At 35.9% G+C, this 23,463-nt stretch overlaps 3 protein-coding genes and 1 long non-coding RNA gene across 11 annotated transcripts in view; 2 read left to right on the top strand and 2 right to left on the bottom strand.

The window, feature by feature from the left end:
* Nucleotides 1-12,607, bottom strand: part of LOC105268546 (eukaryotic translation initiation factor 4 gamma 3) — a 33,448-nt gene extending 20,841 nt beyond the window's left edge. The window contains exon 1 of one of the 2 annotated variants that reach the window (XM_011308210.1): nt 12,437-12,607. In XM_011308210.1, the coding sequence (XP_011306512.1) occupies nt 12,437-12,602 (166 nt within the window). In that variant the 5' untranslated portion in view covers nt 12,603-12,607. Of the gene's footprint in view, nt 1-8,586; nt 9,808-12,436 lie in introns of those variants that run through there. The other variant, XM_011308211.1, reaches the window with a different exon arrangement.
* Nucleotides 850-4,815, top strand: LOC105268547 (uncharacterized). Its single transcript, XR_892342.1, has 3 exons — nt 850-1,423; nt 3,616-3,703; nt 3,805-4,815. It is a non-coding gene; the product is annotated as an uncharacterized lncRNA (long non-coding RNA).
* LOC105268548 (protein LZIC) lies at nt 12,528-14,969 on the top strand. 2 transcript variants are annotated; one of them, XM_011308213.1, is made up of 3 exons: nt 12,528-12,607; nt 13,710-13,816; nt 14,098-14,969. In XM_011308213.1, exons 2-3 carry the CDS (start codon nt 13,716-13,718, stop codon nt 14,576-14,578), a joined length of 582 nt encoding a protein of 193 aa, XP_011306515.1. In that variant the 5' UTR covers nt 12,528-12,607; nt 13,710-13,715; the 3' UTR covers nt 14,579-14,969. The 2 variants fall into 2 exon arrangements, with proteins under 2 accessions (XP_011306515.1, XP_011306514.1); XM_011308212.1 differs by lacking the exon at nt 12,528-12,607 and adding an exon at nt 12,968-13,586.
* A 69-nt stretch (nt 14,970-15,038) lies between these two features.
* Nucleotides 15,039-22,329, bottom strand: LOC105268545 (zinc finger MYND domain-containing protein 11-like). Of its 6 annotated transcripts, XM_011308208.1 has the most exons (7): nt 21,886-22,176; nt 17,884-18,625; nt 17,387-17,700; nt 17,002-17,034; nt 16,383-16,874; nt 16,073-16,255; nt 15,039-15,933 (listed from the first exon to the last, which is right to left on the bottom strand). In XM_011308208.1, exons 2-7 carry the CDS (start codon nt 18,608-18,610, stop codon nt 15,811-15,813), a joined length of 1,872 nt encoding a protein of 623 aa, XP_011306510.1. In that variant the 5' UTR covers nt 18,611-18,625; nt 21,886-22,176; the 3' UTR covers nt 15,039-15,810. The 6 variants fall into 6 exon arrangements, with proteins under 6 accessions (XP_011306510.1, XP_011306507.1, XP_011306505.1 ...); XM_011308205.1 differs by lacking the exons at nt 17,002-17,034; nt 21,886-22,176 and adding an exon at nt 22,190-22,329 and having other exon boundaries at nt 16,073-16,273; XM_011308203.1 differs by lacking the exon at nt 17,002-17,034 and having other exon boundaries at nt 16,073-16,273; nt 21,890-22,176.
* Between the last annotated feature and the right edge of the window lie 1,134 nt (nt 22,330-23,463).

Here is a 23,463-nt window from a genome sequence, read left to right as displayed (position 1 = left end):
CCTCAACTCACTAATTATAATCGTACTTTTTCATTTCTTTTTTACTCGACATAATATGCATTATTTGAATCGGTCAAAATTCCAAAAACAAATATAATATATCTCTTTTTATTTTTCCACATCGCAACTGGAATAAAGTCACTTTAAAAATCCCATTGATATGCTGCATTCAATGTTGATTATTATTATTCAGCTACACATTTTTTCAAGTGTTGAAAATTTATTAGAAAATTTTTGCATAGTAATGAAAGTTATGGTAGGTCGTTGAAACATGACGAAACCCAAAACGGTGTTTTTTTTTTCTGTTAACCAAGTGAAAGGTTTTCCAAACAGTAATAAAAATACGTTGAGTAATTTAATAATTTGGGTAATTTTTCCTTACTATTACTGGGAAGAAAAAAAGATTATATTAGATGTTTAAGTGAACATGAAGATATCATTGCGCATGACAATTCTCGACCTATGGCACCCATATTTCCAAACTCTCCTCTTGTAGTCAGTTCTCAGAGATTGCGCACAATTATCCAAACAAGACCAACAGTACCTCCCAATTTTCTCTCTCCAATACACATATCAAAACTGAAGGACAAATTTGATCTCGTTGGTGGATAATGTACGAAGAGCTATTACTTATCCACGTTCAAGTGCATCGACTTTTTCACATTTATTTATTTTTAAAATAATCTCAAGAATTAAAATTATATCGAAAAGCCTGCAGAAGTGGCATGGAAATACACGCGTGTGAAAGACAAGAGTTCATTAATCACGATTCTGACAGAGGGTGACCTCGAGTTAATTTTTTCGTGGCATTATGTCTCAAGGTTCTCTAATTGACATCCTCAAAATTGTTTCGCAAAAAAAAAAAAACGAAACGAATTGACTTAAAAGGATTCGAATAGAATGGGTAGTGACTACTGTTAACCTACAGGATATTTTAATGTGGAGAATGATTATAACTTGATAAAAATTAAACTGGGGTGTGACGGGGCGTTGCCTGGGCGAATGTGAAAATCACCCCGAAATCGTGGAAAAAGAGGTGAATTTAAAATTGTGTGGCTTGATTTTTCATCCCACCCCTATATCTCTATTGGTAGGTAGGTAACCTACTTTCAAAGCCGTGTGCAAGAGAAACTGCAATGTGCAGTGATGAAGGAGGCAAAGGGGAGGATTACCGAAAGATCAATAACTATATGCACTTGTTTCCCATGTTCATCCATTTTACTCTTCTCTAGATGATCATATCAACGGTCACTCCCTAGTTGTCTAGGATTTCGAACAGTTTGAAGTACACGTACAATTGCACATGCTGACCTAGTTTAAACAAAATTTGGAATAATAATTCATTGCCATGGGGCTATTTAAATCCACGAAGAAGATTTCAGAGGGTGGGGAAAGCTGGAGAAGAGAAAAAAAATCTTTCTGGGTAAGTTGACCATGGTTAACACTTGGTTAAGTTAAAGGTAACTTCTGGATAAACAAATGCTTTTGGTTGAAATTTAGGCCAGATTACTTTGCAGTCAATGGGTGTATTTAATCTAGAGTTAAATATGACTGATAACTGTAGTTAAATTATTAGAAAAAATAGAATGAGAGGATACAGTAAACAAACCGCTACTTCATAACCTGGACCAACCTTCAGGCAGTTTAGACCGTGTTTAGATTCATCCACTAGACAGGTTTCTTCGCCCTTGTTACTATTTCGCTTTCTAAACTCACGCCCCCCACACGTAAATCAGTCATAATTTGCGTCGACCCAACGAAAGTTTTGAAATATTTTGCAAAATGTTCCTCAAATAATGGAAAATGAGAAGATAAATTTCATGGTGCACATTAAATATGCTCGTCACCCATATATAACCAAAATTAACGTTTTCAAATTTTACTGGCAAATTATCAATGGGATTAATATAAAAGAATATAACGTTTCGGTGTGTCGCTATTATTTAATGGCTTACGAAGTTTTGTGGTGGTGCAATGATTTTCATGAGTTTTTTCTAGTGTTGGGATTCTTTTTGAAAGGTTAGAATAAACGCAGAAAAATGTTTGCACCACCTAGAAACTCCGTAAGTCATCAACTGATGAGAAAACTCAAGCATATTAGTTTTGGAATCATGCAACAACGTTGAGATGACGTATCAAATCATTGGATATCTCTCAGGTGACAGTAGCCACCGAAATTTTCATATAGCCTTTTTTGTAAGTCTCATTTAGAGCTACAAGAAAGCTTCTGATAAAAATTTTCCAATCTCCCCTAGATTCGGAGATATGAGTGAAAATCCTCGAAATTTTCAGACATGCATTTGGCCCCACCCTCAAATTAAGGGATATTTTTTCACATCAATCCCATTGTAAGTTTGCCAGAAAAATAAAAAAAAAAAAACGTTAATTTTGGCTATATATGGGTGTGGAACCCTTAAGGGAAATAAGAAAAGTGAGAGTGATACAAAAAAGAGAAGAAATGAAGAGGAAAGAGGAAAGGGTGTGGAAACATTGGGGGGATAAGGTGGGTAGAGTGAGAAGAGGTTTCAGGAGCGGGTTTCTCGACCCTTTGAACGAGCGGTAGTTGACCTTGGAAAAGCATCAACAGAGACAGCGGTACGGTAGTGGTAGTTCGTGGAGGTTTTGCGCGTCGACAAAGGGGAGCAGGGAGAACTCTAGGGACTATTCGAGGGCATTTATATATGCGCATACACGTAGAGGTGTTTGATGGTGAAGAAAGAGAGAGGACCGTCTGGAATGGTGTGTGACGCAGTAGTGGCAAAATCGGAGGGTCGATATTCACCGGCCTTCCCGTCCGGCCAATGACCTATCCATCGTCCCTCGTCGCTTTGTTACCAACATCCCCCTTATGTGCTTCCACTAGGGATTCGGGAGATGGTAGACGAGAAAGAGGATAACCAGTGCGTTTTATGCTGTGCGTGTGTCATCCCTTCCTGACACACCAGATATATCCACCAGCGCCACTTTTTTTCTCCCGTTCTCCCCTTATTCCCTCCTCCCCTTTGCACGACGACTTTTTTCATCTCCTCCCCTTTTCCCTTTTTCTCGTGTTCTCTTCTTTTTTATTTTTCCTTTTTTCTTAAATTAACGCTTTGCATTCCCTCAAATGTAACTACCCATTATTTTTTGTCAAGGTCAACAAAAAATTGAGTGACAAATACGCATATATTTATGGTAAAAAAAAATATTCGTACCAGTTGTTTTATGTAGTAATAGTGTAGGTGAGGGTGGTGAAAAATAGAAATCGTGTTTGTTTTTTAAATAATAAAAATTTTCGCTAACTTACTGGACTCATTTAATTGTTTACAAATTTACCTCGAGATCACAATTTCTAACAAATTAGATTTCGAGAAAAAAAAAAACAATTTGTCCCTAATATTTTTCAAGTAATATTTCCTTTGTCCATCTTATCTACTCATTAAATTAGGACGTGAGATGTTTTTTTTTGCAATTTTCTCAGTGTCCATTTTACACCAGGCTCCCCTATATTAATTGTAGAGATTAGTAATAAATCTTTGTTTAATCCTTGCAATGAAAGGTAATACATATAAAACGAGATTAAGATTTAAGGTAACTTGATGCGTAACCCTATTTGTCATTGGTCACTGATTACAGCAGTCCGACCAAGTGAAAGGCACTAACTTTCTACACACCCAGCGCCATCTGTTATCTCATGATAAAATCCACGAGAATTTAATTATCGGTAAGTGTTAAAAGATCGACTAGCGGAGTTGTTCGAAAGGATTAGCCAGCCTCAGGAAATAAACGCAACACTAAACTCCACAGACAAACAATAATTTTCAGTTGAGAGAATTTAATGATTGATCGACCTCGAGAATGCCGCCCAGGGATGGTACGATGTCTCACGGATCTAACTGTACAGTTCACCGAATTGAAGAGAGACAACAAATTAGTAGAACAACACTAGCGTAGTTTAAAGCACACGGTGAATGTTCTAGAAATGAGGCCAAGGCGGAAGTCGCCAATTCTACTGACCGAGCTGTTAACATGGGACCTCTTCTGCTAGTAAGAGCACGTGTTTCAGACGTGTCCCATAATTTCAATCACTCCTTATCACCAGGCCATATCACACTAGTCGACACCGAATTCCAATCATATTCCAAAATCGACAAAAACACACGTGCAGAAAAATCAAGAAGATAAAATCATACTCAACATATGTACAGATAAACCGCCTGTACAATGCCATTCATACATTTTAACTAGTTATTAGATCTTCATTGTTCAACTTCCCGCTTTATCGAGTAGTTATTGCAAATGACCTCGAAAATAGAATGTCGTTTTCAATTTTTAATAAATATTCAAGACATCTTTGTGAGTGCACCGACTCAGGCTACTTTATAAATAAAAAAATTGAACTTTACCATCAGATATTGTGTGCAAAAGCCAAAAGGTATGATTAGAATTGTTATCAGTCCTCGTAAAATATGAATTCAAATAATAATAATGATGACAGAAATTGGAATAAAAATAAACTGAACAGAGAATGGAATCTGATGAGAAAGGTCAGCCGTGTATTAAGTGCTTTCACTTGATCCAAGAATCATGGTGCATCTTTTATTGGCATTTCTCAGTTTCTAGTTTGCTAGAGTCAAACTGTAGAAAACCGGCAATGTTCAGGACAATACAGGTACTACGGATTAAGGTGACTGGCATTCCTTACGGTATCTAAGCTGTTTGTTGAATGGCTGTTCAGCACACCATAATGCACAGACACACACCCTTCAACAATTTACTTCACTTATTCTCCTCTCCCACTCCTTGCACCTCAGAACTTCATCTTTCTCTTTATCATGATACACGTAAGTGAGCACGTAATCTACCTGTTTCAGACGGAATCATCAACTCGTGTTGTTCTATTAAATCTCATTTATAATACAAGCCTAATCTTATAATAAATTTATTAAGCATCTCAGCGCGAACCCATCATTTTTATATTAGTCTACTAATCTCAATTGTTATAGACGAATTTTATGATCTGTCATCTTAAATGATAATCCGATATTTGCGTGGGGTAAATCATGAAAAATTGAATGTGATAAGAAATTAATTAGTCAGAATATTGAAGAACTGGGTTATTGATTTTAACACACGATTTTGTTTCAAGTCTTAATCAGCCGTGTTTCTATCGTCCATTCTTATCTCAGTGTTTTCACTCGCATCGTAAAATTCTATTCTTTCGTGCCTATTTTTTTCTCAATTAAATTGATTTTAGAACTCTATCAAGATCTTCCGCATAAGATTAAAATTTAGAGAACAATTTTTAACGAAAATGTATTCACTTCATATAAGATTTTCTAAGTCGATGATGGACGATGAGAGAATATTATTTTGAATACGAAAAATGCCTGATAACGTTCCAATTAATCAGAAAATAGAAAAAAAAAATGATACCCCAGTCAGGCACTTTCTATCGAGAACCTGATAGCCAACCTGGTTCACCTGAATAGCCGGATATTGCCACGTGATACATGTCACAATATACATAGATAAGTAGCCAGTGGCCAGTGGCTAGTAGCCAGTGGTTTGATTATTAATCTGTGAGTAATTGACTCGATTAATGTCCCAGATTTTATGCTTTACTTAATCTGAGAATTGAAAAAATGCGGAGTATTAAATAGCGGTGGTACAAACTGAATCTCAAATAAATAGGATGCCAACGTTTGGCTGACAGAGCGTATCAAGCCGTATGCATTGCTAGCAAGGTCAGACCAAGTGGACTGTCGCAGAAATCCTACGTGCAACACATACTGAGAACTCTTCTCCTTCATTCCAAACTAAACCCATCAAATAATATCGTAATAAATTATTCGTGTTTTTAAATGAATTCTTTAAATAAAAGAATATATCTTTGAAATATCAATGTGAAAAGAAATGATACCTTGACAAAATGATTATGGCACAAGTCGGACTGTCTTGATAATTATACATTACATAATAGTAAGGATGGTGTTATGAAGACTCCGTGGTGAACGATTTCAATAGACTTCATGAGTAGAGAAATAAATCTGCCCTCACTTCTGTGAATAATTTTGAATCAATTTCATTGATTCGAAAAATGGGATGAATCAATGGTCGTTGATCATGTATCGAAGGAGGAATTGACAAAATTATATCGAATAACCAGCAAAAATAATTCTACTGAAAATAAAAAATCAAACGTAATGAAACTCAGGAGAAATTGGAATGACGTACGAGTGGAAAGATATATGCAAATAGTGCCAATAATCAACTTAAGCTGTAAAGCACTAATAAAAAATGCAAAGTCGTTCAAGGTGGACGAATGAGAAGGCCTGGCGGCCTCGTCTTCAGCTTCAATCCAAGGAAATGACAACCGATAAGCAAAAAGTGGATTCAGTCATATAACTTTAAATTATAGGAGTATAAAAATTTTTTTTTTCGTTTTCTTCGGTTCATTAGAGACAAATTTGAAGGAACTCATTCGAGTGATTGCTGCCAGCCGATGGAAGTGGAAAGGAAAAATTAAATGACATCAGCTAGTGATGGCATGATACAGAGAATTTATTATCAAATTCTCTTCAACTTTTCATGGATCATGTCTCTTTTCAAAATCATTTGCTTCGTATACGGAATAAAATCAATAGTTGTTGATTTCCAATGATTCTCAAATATTAAAATAGAAATTAAATGTTAAAACAGCCTCTCCATTGAGTAAGCCCTCAAGAGCTCTTTCAAACTAATTCCACCAATTTCTAGAAGAATTAACGACGTTTATATGATCTTCCCTATAAACAATTCTAGACATGTATTCTCTAGTTTATTTAAAAAATTTCATATTAATCTAATCATCACTGTTAGTACAGAACCATTTACCCCATTCAATTTCTTCACCAAAAGAAAACGCCAACTATTGATTAGATTTTTGTTGAACAATTGAAGGAAATCATGAAAGATAAAATTTTGAAGGAATAATGGGAAATGAAGTGTGGCGAGTTATGCAAATGATGTAGCGTTGTGCGAAAGACTGGCGCGATTTGATAAAACGAAAGAGAGTGGCGTGAAAGTACGACCTCGTCTTTTTGCGATATACTGATTTAATGAATAATTGGAAATGAAGTATTGATGAAGAAGGAAAGTTTCGGGGAAAAAACAAATAATTGAAAGATGAAAATAAAAGATTGAGGGGAAATGTGGAAAAATAGAAAAGAGAGCGGTGAGAGACGGAGGTGGAGCGGTCGTATCGTATCGTAACCGTAAAGCTGTTGCAAAGCTGTTGCAAGTGAATAGTGAAGGAGTACGGTTAGTTTCTCCACGGATGTTCATTGGCCTCTTTCTTATTTCCTTCAGTGCTAATGCGGCCTTGCCCGGAATGTCACGCTAATATTCTCTGTCGCGAGACTTCAGTTACTTATTTCACCTTTATTACATATTCAAATGATCCCTTACCTATCTCGATAGCTAAATAACTAATGACGACTTTCGCCTTAAGATGCCATGAAAAAATTGCAACCCGGAAGAAAAACTCGATTCCTACCCCGTGATTCAGATTGATTTGTCAAAATTTTTCGCTCCCACTGCAATAATTTGCACCTTCCTTTGGTTTTCGCGATGATTCCGACATTTTTACGATTTTATAATGACGTAAGATAATTTGACATTTTTTGAATTTTTTGAATTTTCCCGCCGCCGGCCCTCAGGTATTTAGCCAATAAACATCGCTTGGTGTACGCAATGATTCCTACATTTTTTCAATGTTTTGAATTTTCAAACTTTTGCTACGTCGTCATGGTGGCGGATCGATTTTGTCTCACGGGCCTCACCCTTCCGGTAATTCGAGATATTTCGAGATCGATTTCCTTTCTCCTTCTTATATTGGTTGGGATCGGAAAAGGGGACAGAAAATCAATCTCGAAATGTCTCGAAATATCTCGAAATATCTCGAATGATCGCAAGGGTAAGACCCATTACGCCAACGTTGGGACTGAATCTCAAACAATTCGAATGAATGTATGAGCAGAGCACGCGTGGACGATCTCCTAAGAAAAACCCCAGAGAATATAAAAAATCAGAATTAAATAATTTTTAAAGATACCATAGAATGAAAATTGTGCAATTTCGCCAATACGTCTCCCGAAATATTTGACTTGATAACTGAAGTCAGTGAAAGAATAGAACACCTATTCCCACGATCGTCGAGACAATGTCTCAGCCAAAAGATAATGGCGAAAGAAAATTCCCAGATACGTGTACCATACTGCGTGAATTCAATGATCATTCTAAAAACATCAAATTAAAAAAAAATTGAGTTCTCTTGCAAAAAAAGAGTTCCGACGCAGGTGCCACCTGCGAATAGCGGCATAAAAACGAATAAATTTTCGCACTTCTTTAAAAATTCTGTGAAGTAGTTTTAAATTTCAATAATCATTCAGTATCTCAATGGTCTTTAATGATTTTGCTCATTCCACTGGAATTATTTGAAACAAAAAATGGAAATATGTGAAAAGCGAATGGGAGCTATGCTCTTTACTAAAAACATGAAGCTCTCCGCATTGTAACCGGCAATAAACCCACCCTGCAATCCCCACAATGACAACCAGCACTCACCTATCACGCTCGACATATTCCTTCGCCAACTCCCACGACGACACTTCCTTTTTGCACTAAACCACAAGTCAACCGAAAGTTTAAAAAAAACTCAAAACACAAAAATAAATAAAAGAAAAAACTACAACTCAAACGATTTCACTTTCACACCCGCTGGAGATTGTTCTAACTTAAAAAATATCTTAAAAACCAAAAACGTTAACGTTACAATCAACGAAGTGTAAAGCACATTTCCATGCTTTCTTCGGAGAATTCCGTACCTCGGATCTCCTTTATAATCCGTCTGCAAACGACCACGTGCTTGAAAAACTCGTTGAAATTGTTCCCTCGATTTTTTTCTCTCGTTATATCTCTCGATTAACTCCAAATTTAGTATTTACTTTAAAATTTAATTGCCATTCGTCGGTTTTATAGAAGCCAGCATGATTGATAAAAAGTCAGTTAAATATGATGTTAGTTGAAAAGTAAAATTATATAACCTCGTTGCGTGAAAAAGAACGGAAAGGTATCAGCCGGCAAGGCAGATTGCTAGAATTCTCGCTCACTGATATATTCAGAATGTCTCTCTCTATCTCTCTCTCAAGCAGAACAAGAGTGAAATCCACCAGAGAATCCGAAAATCCGTATTCAAACTGACCACGTTGTACGGAAATCACTTCCTCGATAACCAACTCTCTTTCACACTCCTTTCCCTCTGACCCTCTTTTAATAATCACCTTATTATTTTATTCCCCCGTGATTATTCCGTTATATCCATTTGAATGTTTCATCTGTCCAATTATTGGACAACATATGCTCATCCGTATCACGTTGAATCCAGTCTTAATTCTTGCAACATTCACACAATCCAATACTTTTACACTCGATCCCAGCCACATCTATTATAAATCTTTCCCATTCGACTCTTTTAGTTAACTTTATTCTCTTCCGTTCTGGGCGATCTCACTCGAATATCAGTTACATTTTTTAAATTGATAAAAAAAATATTCAATCCACTTATTGCTTCAATTATTATTATTATGTTTCGTTTTCAAGAGTCTGTCTTTTGAGTTATGTAATGAGGTTTCGTTGGAGAATACGTCTAACGCAAATGAAAATAAAGACGAATTGGTGAAAAGAGAGAAAAAAAATAGGAATATAATTTCACAGTGGTTAAAAAAAATTTGCGTTAAAAGAAGAACGCGGGTATACCGTGTGGCTTGATTGCCACATGTACACGGACTACGCGCCGAGTGACGAAGGGGCCCGGAGATTCTCGGTCAATTCCGGACAACATCGGCCCCCAACGCGCGCCACTTATTCGTACTCTCTTAAGAGGCTATGTAACATTACCATAGGAGTGATATTTTCAATCCGATTATTTTTTAGGGTGAATTATTTATCAATAATCAAATTCCCATTTGCTCCATCACCAGGTTACACAGCGATTCGAATTTTTCCGAATTTTCGCTTAACCTTAGAAAATAATTGGATTGAAAATTTCACTCCTATGGTAATATTACGTACCCACTTGAACATATCTTCATCAATCCCACCAATCCCACCAATCCCACCAATCCCACCAATCCCACCTCAATGTCTGTGCCCTCTCCACTTTCATCTCATGTAAAAAAATCTTTTCTTACACACGTACCAATCAAGAGAATTGCCTAGATAGACAGAGCCCATTGAGATTTTTATCAATCGATTCAATGGATTCAACTCCACTCATTTTCTCTCCCTTCTCTACTCTTGACATTTTATTCTGAAATTATTAACACGCCAAGACGATTTTTCTACGGAGAGAAAATTATCATCACATTATTACAGCTCATTGTGTAGCTATCGACTATTGATTTTCTTCAAATAAATTTGAAGTAACAAAAGGGAAAAATTATTGATAGTTGAGCAAGCGCACAGCCGCATTTATACCTATCAACTATACAAAAGCCACAAGTCTTCAGTCGCACGCATGAACGAATGGCGTTATCGCACATATGTGTGAAGATAAGCCCTCGCAGAATTATTGCTTTCCTAATTTACTAATTCGTTCCAACTGAAGTAGACCAATACCAGCTAAAATAAGTCGAGTAGTAAGAGCAAAAGTTATCAATTCAAAGAAATGATAAAGTGAACGAGATTATTATTATTTCTGGAATTTTTTTCATATATCTAGTGAACTGGAACTTCTGCGGTTGAAATGAGAAAAATCATTTTCACGTGCAAAATTATCTTCAATAAGTTACCAGTTCTTTCTTTCATTATCAATTCCCATTTTAATAATGTTCTATGCATTGTTAAAAAACATTTATTGCTGTTGCGCTCTTATGAACTAGTTCAATCTACATAAAACAGGAAGAGGAAAAAAACATGTGAGAACATTTTATGCCTCTAACTGATTTATTGTTGTGATAAAATAGAAGAAGTTTCGTTTCTAAGTATTTTCTCAGTCAATGGCGGTGCAAGTGCGACCTGATTTTCGGAACTATCTATAGGTTTGGCGTACCACCAATGATTAATGATTCATACCTTCCTGGAAAATTTTCAATGATTCGAGATAAGCGTAATTAGAATAAAATGTGATAACGATTTTCCACTTGAAGCGTTTTGCTTCATTGTAGATTTATGTGCACATAAATATTTGCCTATCGTTATTGTACATGTGTCGAACATGCCTAATGTAATGCGTAATTTCATTCAATTGAGTATGCACTTTATTCTGGTCATTCACGAGATTTGGCCGTGAAGAAGATGCCACGAATGCCACGCGGATGTTTAGAAAACATAACCTCTATGCCATACCGGCATGAGACCATTCAATTTCAAAGATTGTAACGTTGATTAATAAATATAATACCATCAGTGCATAGAAAAAATTCACAGGGACAGTAATGAATATGTGGATTGTCGTGATTACCTTGACAATTGTCAACTGAACAATTCCATCCTATTTGCAGTATTTACAGAGGCTGTTGTAATTAAAAATAATTTTTTTTCTCTACGTCCTAATCATCTAATTGTTATTTCCACTGTGGTATTCAGAATTCAGACATTAAAAAATTCACACAAAATTCATGTTGTGTGCAGACAAAGCAAAAGACATTTAATGGATCGAGGAATATTTCCAATCATATCTCGTTAAATGTTCGACATGTAACGAGTTTTGGAATCTACGTGGGAGAATGAATTAGTGACATGTCAACTTTCCACATTTCTTTGATTTAGCAGATAAATACCCGCCGAGGATGACTCATCCCTGGATGACGAATTGTTTACGGTATTGTCAAAGGGAGAAAGGACAAAATAATGAGTCAAAACCCATTGAATGGAAATTAGAAAAAAGAGATATGTATTGACAGAAGTTCTGGAAATGAGTGGTCCATCGGAGGGGAGAATATTCAACCCTGGTATATAAAACGTTGCAAATTGTTGCAAACAATTTGCAATGTTATCTTGTATGGAAAAAAAACCATTAAGTCTGTGGAAAACGATTCTCTCCTAATATTTCATGATGTTCTTCAAATAAAATAATGGTAATGAAAATACACTGATAGAGTTTTACCATATGGAGAACAAAAACGGATTAATTAGGCTACGTTCCATGTGTATACACAATCCCTAATAACTAATGACACCTTTTCCCTTTGACGCACTTAAAAAACGAGAAATAAAGTGTTCCTCTTAAATTTTCGTAGACAAATATTCCCTGACCTAACCTAACAAAAAGCCACGCCGCGTGATGAATTGAAGAATTTTCCTCTTTCTCCCGTTTCGATATCATAATTCCAAGCATTTAATGAGGGTTTTTAGCGAGTTACGTAATTGAAATATCGTGCAGATTACAAAAGTGAAAAAAAAATAATGAACTCACCGGCATGTGAGAGGTATAAACGACCAGCTCCAAGCGTGTTGTACGGTTGTGGATTGCCAGAGACAGAATGATTAACGTTGACAAGATGTTGCTGTTGTGATTGTCCCTGTGGGTGTGAGTGGTGGGACATGTGGTGATGTTTGCCTTTGGCCGGCATACTGCTCATCTCAGGTATCTGAGAGCCCTTGAGATATCCTCGCAGCACAGACCTTTAACCTCCCAACTTGTTTCGGTCCACATAGATAAGCTCACTCACCTTCCTAATCCTCTACTATAACTGCTATTTGGTTAACCCTTTTCACAAATTACCACACAAGGCATGTGTCATAAATTGACAAAGTGGCTTATTATTTTTATAACTCTTACTTTTATTTTATACTGGCCAATATTTTTATTGTAAAATGTTGCTCTAATAAGAAACTTTAACACGCTGGTTGTCTCGTCTGTTGCCTTGTATTAGGGTGATATATAGCGGTCCCATTTGCTATCGAGTATCGGATGTTACCACACGGTGCGTTGCGGTGCGTTGTGGCGGTTGTGGCCCTTGTGGCGCATTCTAAACTATTCTACAGTCTAAACAAATCAACCGATTATATATGTTTTACACTGGGCCAATGGGTGCGGCCTAGCAATTACAATAAAATTTTCATTCCTCAATCATAAGAATTTTTTACAACTCAGGATTTACTGATATTATTATCCACTGATTGTTTCGAGGTGATTCCGAGTGAACGCTTTCGTTTTCGACTGTTTTCACTATAAGCAACACTATATAAACAGAAAAAAAGCCGTGTGCACATCGCGCGACGCAAGGCCACCACTGTATATTTTATTATTTGCTAGCGGGAAGGAGAAGACAATTTAAATTCGGAGTATTGCAATTTTATTATTGATTACCGGCCCGAAAGTGGTCAAAGTACTTTTAATATTTTCATGGGCTTGTCTTAAGCATTTAAAATATCATTTCTATACACCGAAGTCGATATTATATTGTATTATATCGGATTCTAATTAATGAACGTGTAAATGGAATCATGAATCCATCGTGTGAGAGCATACTTATGTTGATTTTTTCGTTTACGTCTGCAACAACAATTTTTGATAACAATGCGTAAATAATTTCTCACGTAATAGATAGATCGCAGAAAAGGTAATAACTAAAGGATTCTCTTTCTATCCTTATATTTTTTTTAGTATATGGACTAGGCATTTTTGGATTATAAGAACCTATGGACTGCATTTTTTGTTAACCTAACTTTGTGCTTTTTCGTAGTTCACTATGAGCTCTCACGGGAAAGTTGAAACGGAGAGGCTTAGGAAGAACCTGGAGGAGCAACTGGATAGATTGGTACAGCAATTAGAGGATTTAGAAGAATGCAAGTGAGTTTTACGAATTCAATTTTTTAATAATTCAACATCGAAAGAATGATTTTCGTATCGAAGAAGAGGTTCTGCGTTCTAACATTCTCGGAAAAATTAAAACAATTTAAAGAAAAAAAAACGAAATTATGAATTTGTCGCAAGTTGCGTAGAAGAATTACAAAAAAATTGAAGAACATTCTCAGATCAGTGGTCCTTGGACAAAAAACGACCACACAATTGGCAAAAGTGAGGGTGCGTTGCTATATTTATATACCATATATTTATTGAAAAATTTGCAGGGAGGATTTAGAAGAATCCGACTACGAAGAAACCAAGAGAGAGACAATGGATCAATTACGTGAATTCAGCGATAGTCTTCAACGCATGATTTCAGGAGACATGACTCTAGTGGATCAACTTGGTGCAATGCAATTAGCAACGCATGCAGCAGTAAGTGCAGCATTCAAAACTCCTGCGGTAATCAGGATGTTTGGAAGACGTGAGCCAAAGCAATTACGGGAACGCCTCTCAATAATAGAAAGAGACACACGACTCGGAAAATTGAGCAAAGAAATGAGTGATAGACAACGAAGTGAAATTTTGAGTGCTTTAAAGCAATTGGGAGAAAAATTGCAACAATCAGAGCTTGAATTTTTGGAAAAATTGTCAATGGATACCGTTGACGTCACTGGTTTTATTAAAGTATCTGACAATCAAGAAAAATGTCAAATGGCTCTAGCAATGGCCAGTCAGGAGGTCAACGCTACTCAAAACACATGAAAAAGACACAATCTCCCTCTAAATTTCGTAGCTCATAATTTCTACATCAATAAATTATTTATTCAATATTTTTAAGTGCTTATTAGTAAGACTTATCCCAAAGAAAATAATCGATCAACAATTGTCTTATTTTCATATATTTGTCCCGGATTTTTTATTCGTTCATAAAGAAAACATATATACTCAACAATATTTATTGCCTGAATTTATAAACAAAAAAAAAGAATACTTATTTCTAAGAAGGCTGACTCCAACTTATATTTATCTAGAAACAAACGTTCATATTTAATTCTATATATGCTCGCTTTAGCGATAATCATGAAAATGGGTTATTGTATCTGGGTACGATTAAATTTCACCATTTTTCTGTAGGAATTTGTGCATGAAAAAAGGAAATGCAATATTTGCACAATCTTTTGTTTTGATGGGTCCACACAACAAGACAATTGAATTGTATGTATGGGTATGCTATTTTTACGATTAATTGTATTCATCTTTGAAAAGTTAGACATCTAATAGTTTACGTAATATACCGGAATTTCTAGATTGAATTTTGATAATTATCGCCAAGATTATAGATTGTTTCTCATTTTTTAATTGAACGTATACGGATTCGTGGCATTTCAACAATTACTTGACGAATCGGAGTCTCAACGTAATTAAAATTCTTATAATTCTCATTCGATTTAATAATGACCGAGGAAGTTCTATTAACCTCAAGTGCAAGAAGGGTAAGAAATGATTAAAGAGAAGGAAATACGAAAGATCAAGTGATTGCCGCGAGAATGGATATGTCAGACATTTCCTTGAATTGATACTTCAATTTAGTCGTGAAGTGGCCATTATTTTTACACTTAACAATCGTTAGACCTGAGAGAACGTTATAGAAAACGTTCCTTACAAGATTCATCATATATAATATATATTTTTCATTAATATAACCAATATTGATGACGAAAAAATGCTAAATGGATCTCGACTTGCCGAGAGATTCTTTCAATTTTTCATATGATTTTTTTCTCATGCCAGTATCGCAAGTATACTTCGTCATTCTTCACTTGTTAATATATTTATAGTAATATATTAGGTGCCCTTTATAATTATATTCACTTGATTCCTCAATTGTTTATATTGAAAGTTTTCTTTAAAGGATTATAAGAGTATCACCAACGGAGCGATATTGATGTGGGTCCTTGGATTATTGTACTTGTGGATGCGGAGAGAACGGTTGACTAGCGTTTACGTCTGCATACTCTCTTGTGCTCCCTTTGCCAATGTAGTTGCTGGCAATCAGTGCTGCAGTACGCTGTATTCCAGCAACAGTGGTAAATAGCTTCAGCTTCACAGTTGTAACACTAAAATAATCAAAAATCCATTGAAGCCTCAAATTATTATGCACAATGCAATTAAAAATCATGTCAAAGCATCATATCATGTCACTCCAGGGCAAATGTTCACTGATGGACGGATATAATAAATTACACAATAAATTACCCATTGTTTCTTCTTAATCTCCGAAATAACTTGTTGATGTTTGTCAGTCATTTGTCTGAGCTCTTTAGCGTGCTCAGCCTGCAATCTCTCGAGCTCTCGACATTTATCTAACTCCATCTCCCTGCGCAGTTTATCAAGTCCTGTGGTGGTAGGTTGATCAGATGTCCTCCGCTCTCTCTTCATCTGGAAACATATCACATACTACTCGAATGCTGCAACAGTGCAGACTTGCCAATCAATGCAACCTTCCTTCCCTGCACGACGAATATTTGAGAAACGAAATAAATGTAGGTGAAAATAAAGATATTACCTTAGCCGGCATAACTTCAGTCTGGTTTGAATCCGTTTGCACTAGGACGCACTTAGTCCTCGGCTCTTGGGAACTCGATGTGACCATGTCCTCCTGTGACCCTTCCTTCTTCAATCCAAGTGGACACGTACTCGATATCGCCCTCGGTGGCTCATCCTCAGCAACTGGTAGCAGTGGCACTTGTCTGTCCTCACTCGTTGATCTACTGCTGCTTTTCTTCATCCCCTTCGTCTCTTGACTCGTCTGTGAGTCGAAATTTCCATCGGAATTCAACCTTTCAACTTTCACTCTCAAGTCTTTCATAATCTGTTTTAATGAAGCGCCATTAGACGCTACCTTTGTTCCGGTGTTCCTGATCTTTGGTGGCTTTGGCCCATCGTCCGTATCACCCAGTTCACAGGTGATATAACGATTCTTTCCCAGCTTCTGCAGGAGAGTCTGATGATGCTTTAATTCCTCAAATGCCTTATTCCAAGCACTCGAACGCTTTATCTATGAAGATATCAATTTTCATCCGTGAATTTTTTTTTTTTGCTAATTACAGCTTTTTTTATACATATAAATATGCTAAATCACTTGACACAAAATGAAATGATAGAACGGATCGTGTACTGCATACCTTCATTTCCTTCCATTTTCCTTTTTCTGATGGCTATGCATGAGATTGTTTTTTTCTTTTTTATTGAGTATACAGCAGTAGTTAGGAAAAGTTGAGAATAGTTTTTTTTTTCAAATAATTTTGCATTCATGTCATGCGATAGGAGAAAAAATTGATTTACTCGGTAAATCTCTGCATTTAAAGCCATTATGAAAATTTATTCGCAATTTCGATTATCTTGGGATATAGTAACGGTAAAAAAGATGAATAAATAATTCAATGTTTTCACCGTGTGCAATCGGAAAATATTTACTAGGATTAAAAGGGTGATTTTTAGTTTTCCTTCTTTGATATACATTGCATTGTGTTTCCACCGAACCATTTCTTCATTTGCCTCGTCTCTTACCTGGAGACTGTGTATACTCGCAGTGATTGGTTTTATGAAGATTTTCTCAATGTTGGCCCGCATATGGTGTCCACCGAAAAACCTGACATCGTACAAGTCATGCTTTATCTCCATCACTTTGGCAGGCCAATAGGGGTACCCCTTTTGTTTTGCATAGACCAGTTGATGTGGTGGATCACATGGAATGCAGAACCACATTTTCTCCGACTTTTCGTTTGATATTCGGTAACAATCAGCACAGCGTCGAATTTCTTTCAAGTCATAACAACAATCCTGGTACATTGTTACACCCATTTCGCCCACTGTACTACTCTCTGTAATAAACATAAGAGTCATAATCATCAATTCTATTGTTAATAATCAAAGAGGAAATGTGAATGATCATAAAAAAATTCTTCTATAAAGAATTTTACTTGAATGGATTATAAGAATCGGTCAAGTTTTAGGATAATGAAAACTGAAAATTATTAATATTGATATTGATATTGTTGACATACTTCCATGATAAATGATGATATTGTGTAAAATGTTGTGTGCATCAGCCTGGAATTCAGCGAGATTCTTGTACTCATTCTTTTTAGTTTTCTCTTCCATGATAGTCAAATCCATATGATTCTTGATAAGAATAGCTGGTCTCCAAGCATCTTCTCCCTCACTGACCCATGTGGGCCCAACAAGCCCCCCCGGAGGTACTTCTCCAGTGGAACTGTCCACCACAATTTTTCTATTAGTGATTTCTTGTGGCAACTTGGCTTTCAAATGTCCACAGGTGAAACTAAGGATGTGATTGAGTGCGACAATATCTGGGTATGAATCACTATTAATTTCTTCACAGAAAGCGCAAATTTTTGTTTCGGGATCATTAGGTACATGACAATCGTGATGATAAACTCGGAAGCATTGTTTACAAGCCTCGACAAGACCAGCTTTGTGACAATCGTAGCAGTACCAGTCGTGTCCATCAGCCTCAGATGCCTCGAGGGGAAGTCGATAACTCTCTTGCTCGATACCACCCTTTGACTGTACTTTTTTTAAAAATACGAGGCCATCTGCCACTGCTTTATTTAATTCGTCCTGGGCTGCGGGCTCAGTTATACCGTAAACCCTTGCAAAGTGCCTTACAATGCGCTCGTTGCTGGGTAAGCTCCTTTGGTTTATTGTTATCTTTATTGCATCCCATATTCGCTGAGTCATCGATGAATCGGTTCTACGTCGTACTGACATTATGATTTCCTTTTTCTGTTAGCAAAATTGAATTTTTCAATGAATACATTTGTACAATGACAGCTGCTAACTGATTATATGATTTTTCTTAATGAAAACTTGAAAAAACAGAATAATATCATTGGAATTAATGGATTTCATTTATGAATCAATGAAAATCGATAAAAAAACAGGGGAGAGGGCATCATTTAATATTAATGAAAGAATCAATATTGATTATAAGCGATACTTATTTTTTTTGTACCCCCATAGGTAGGATCTTACAGTTACTTTTATTGTGGGGTCTTGTTGCCCCCATGCAATGCAAGTATGATAATATTTTGCTAAAACATTGGAGAACCATTCTAAAAAAAACTGTAGTGCTTTTAACATCTCGGAGAAGATCCTAACAGAAATAAATACAGATACAAAACAACGCGAAACGAAGGGATTCAAGTGATGTAAAAATGAATTCTATCGTGTTTGGGTTTGCTGGCTCTGTACTAGCCCTGTCAAGTTTACTTTCATTTTTTTTTCTAATGAAGAGGAATTCTAACCGGTGTATCACTTCATCTTTATCTATCTTGATAACATCAGATATTTTGAGCAGTATTTTAATATCTATTATACTGTTTTATAATCAATATAAAGAGATCATGCTGCAGGGAACTGAGAGTTCTCCCAAAAAGGATATCATGAACTTACTCAAGACAATCAACGGAACCAACGAACAAGAACATGAAATGACAAATTGTGATTCGCAAATAATTCTGATGAATTATTCATTGTTCATGATACCTTTTGCTAATTCTTTTATTTCTCTGCTGTCTATGTCGATTCAGTGTAACTATAATGTGGAAATGTTCTACAGGAAGTGCAAGAATTTTATGAATCTCGGGGTTTCTCATCAGACAAAAGAAACACTGTTTACAAATATTGCTGACAGAAATAACACTGTGACAGTTGTGAGTGTAACTAGTCAATGGATGATTCCCATTTTATCAGCAATGATTTTACTTTTTTCCGGGTATGAAAAATCGATGGACATTGATAGTGTTGATATGACCTGTACTTTTACGACGAATTTCCCCTTTGAAAGTTGTTATTTCGATACCAAGGACGACAGCATTGAAATCTCCAACTCCACTCGGTACCTACTTCCTGATCAACATAACTATATCAATGAACTAGCATTGGAAAAATTTCAACCAAATTCCTCAGCATCTGATGAGATTGTCTCGAAAGTTTACAGTATTGTTGAGTCAGCATTATCATCTTCTGGAGTTCAAGTCCACAGACCAGAGCAATATTATGATGTTGCAGAGTTATCGAATGTTACGAGCTTCATGAAGACTCCATATGGAGAGAATGGAGAAGATGAAGTCAATGTGTTTGACGATTTGATGAAAAATGAATCCGTCCAGTATATTATTAACACGTCCACTGAATCTGGAATGAATAACCTAGGAGTTTCTTCGATAACTGCCACGAAATCCACTAACACTACAACAGATGCAGAAATTTTAAAAGACATTGTGCAGAAGATTTACAGTACTAAATTCAAAATAAAGAATAGAGTGAGACCACAATTAGTCTCAAAGGGGAGATCATACATGGATACTGCTGATCAAATTTTGGTAGTGGACACGAGTATTGGTATTGATGGCAGGAACTTTACGGTTTCAACGTGCATGAAGAATCAGTGCATCATCTCTGTGAATTTTCTGAAAATTCATCTGTTCTTATTAATGATTTTTATTTACTTCGGACCTATATTAGCCTCGACAATATTACACATGCGTTCTCACTATGTATGTTCGAATGTACTTGAAAAATTAGAAATGTCAGGACGAATAGAATCTTCTGCCTCGACAGGATCAAATTCATCGAGTCCTTCTAAGCCCTCAAATTTTGGTTGGTTAGGAGCACAGAATGGTCAAGCTGAAGAAGGAGAGATATCTAATGATAAAGTCCAGGAGATTAAAAGAAAAGTATCTTCCCACAGTATGAAGAACCCACTTGTGGAGATGGAGAAACTGTCAAGCATCTTTAGAAAATCGTTAATTTCCGGAGTTGCTCTATGGACTCCTATGTTTCTGGTAGTTCTAATTAAGGTTTTTCTCTGTTCAGATTTGCCAACTTGGCTGCTACAATTCTTCTATCTCGTGGCTATTTCCTTTGGTGCTGTAAGGAATTATTTTAATTTGGCAGTGTGGAAAAGCAGTGAAATCTTAATGGATGGATTTAGAAAAAAGAATATTGTCCATCCTACATCAGAATCATTGGCGAGTGGATCTAAATAAAATTATTCGAACTAGATTTTGCGATAAATTAAATAATGATGAGCGTTGACAATGCTGAAAAAAATGGAGTGGAGAATAATCGGAGAAAAACAATGAGAATAGATCGACGAAGATTTTTTCTTTATAATAGATTAATGAGGTTTGATAATTTTGCAGTTATAAGGGAATTAGAAATGAAATTATGATGTAAAAGAGAACCACAAAATTCACTGACAATAATGAAACGCAATATCCTGAATAACCTTCATTTTAGGTTTTTTTTTCGGAAGATAATTGAGTACTGTCAATAAAAATTGACGAGACATGAACATACTAAAGGATATCAGAGGATTTTCGTAAAATTACTCTATTCACATGCAACAATTATACTTGGACAGTTAGCTTAAAACAACTGGGTGATAAGCTAGTTCGACAAAACAACCATATCAGTAGCATATGTGCACACACATATTGTATAATAATGAATTCTCTCGGGAATCAGAAATAAATATTGCCACTGACTAATTAAATATTTTCGGTTCAACAATTCAAAAAATCAAGGAGTTGAACTATTTTCAAAGGTGTATGTAAATGTAAAAGAATATAAAATGTGTAATCTCAGCTGGAGAAATATTTTTGTTCCTAATTCCACCGTATCCCTCCACTCTAAAAACCTGCTCCGATGAAAATGACACATGAAGTTTTTTCCAATCTCCAACATAAGGAAGACATGGATTGGCACTAGTAGGAATCCCACAATCGCGAAAAACTTCCAAGTAATCAAATAAAAGGTGAAGAGTACTTGAATCAAGAAATATAGTACGTATGGGTGAATTCGTTGCATGAATCGTCTTACGACTGCATGCGAGCAAATGATGTACATGTTTATTATTATGTTTTTGAATAAAGATACATAGACAGACAAATGTGCGCCGTGGTGAGGATCTTTGTCAATGATAACGTAAAAAACAAGTATAAAAATGGAGAAAGGTTGAAAAAAGTATCAAGATTTACCCACAAAACTGTTCGCAACAATCGACGTACGGAGGCAACCTAACTCTCATAATATTCGTACTTTTTTAGATGTCACGGTGAATGACCCAGTGACGGGGTAGAATTGATACGAGAACCACAAAGTTTATTCGATTTCACCCGCACCGTCAGGTACATACGATTACCTTTCGTCAAAGACGCGCACGTCACTGGTCATACACGAATCGGATTACCTTACGATAAACGATGTATGTGAATACCGTCAAGACGGTGAAGACGTAACCGACGTAAAACACCACCAGAGGACTACATACATATTACATACCAATATCAGAATATCAGATACACCTTCACCACAATTATACTAGTTGCTAGTTCTAGGATTCTAGTACCGCCTGGCGCGCCTCACTAAATTCTTTCCTAACCTAAAAGTTGCGCACGCACGCACTCCAATTTATATATTCGTATATATAATATATATACTACACAGTAAATAGCCGACATTCATTTAATCCATTTAATCTAATTTAATTGATTATTTTATCATTGAAAAATTATATATCGTATTGGCTGGGAGGATAATATCGCAATTTAAGTAATCTCTCCTTCCAACTGTTAATTAGATTGATTTTGATTAGCCACACACGATCTTATCCGTGTTTATTGATTCATAATGTCACTCGTTGCACACTACATACGTACGTATGTGCGTATTGTCTCATGTTGAAACAATATTTGAAAAAATTGTTTCATTTTCTCAGTTTAGCTGCTGAAATATTAGAAATCAGAGTACAAGTTTACTTCTTTCATTACACCATTGTGATATTGATCATAGCCTTTTTTATTGTGTAATAACATTATTAAGTCTCACACAGCTAGTTCCTTGAGTGATTATAAGGTATTTTAAAAGATAATACGAATTCGTCCATTGTTACCGTTAATAGTTCTAGTTGCACCAGGGTAGATTATTATGAGACAGTTATTTTAATATTTTTGAATCATAGGCGGCGATCTTAAAAAACGCGCGCCAGATGATTTTATATTATTATTGTTATTATTTATATACATATACAGTGTCTCATTACACAAATCATGAGAAATGCAGCGGCGAATCATTTAAATGATTTGATATGTCCTAAATTGATTTTGTTAACTTGAGTATAATAAATATAGAAGAAAAGTTGATCATACCGGATGAATAAGGCGAGTGTAGTGAAATACCGGATAATTATTGGAAAAATTTTTAGCAGATTTCTTCTTCAAGGGTTTGCTGAAGAGGTTATATCTCGCGGAAGGCTGTGATTTTTCAGTGGATTTTTAATGATAATTATAATTTAACAGAAAAACAGTAATGAGTAAGGAAAATTTTTGATTTGTGTGGAGTTGAAGGAAATTGCAAGACTTGAAATTCATTTGATGATATGGCTGACGTACCTGAGACAATTCCCAGAAATGATCCTGTTGATGGTAAGCGTTCAAGTTTCAAGTAATTGCTTGGCTTCAAAAGGATAAATGTCAGTAAATCCTTGAAATTTTGTGAAGTAAGACATGATAATGTGTAACTTAGGTTTGTTAGCACCACAGCTTGTGAGGCAAGTA

Source organism: Fopius arisanus, unplaced genomic scaffold (genome assembly GCF_000806365.1).
Source record: "Fopius arisanus strain USDA-PBARC FA_bdor unplaced genomic scaffold, ASM80636v1 scaffold00058, whole genome shotgun sequence".
Taxonomy (NCBI): Eukaryota; Metazoa; Arthropoda; class Insecta; order Hymenoptera; family Braconidae; genus Fopius; species Fopius arisanus.
Note: the sequence above shows the minus strand (reverse complement) of the source record. Positions and strands in the feature narration are given on the sequence as shown.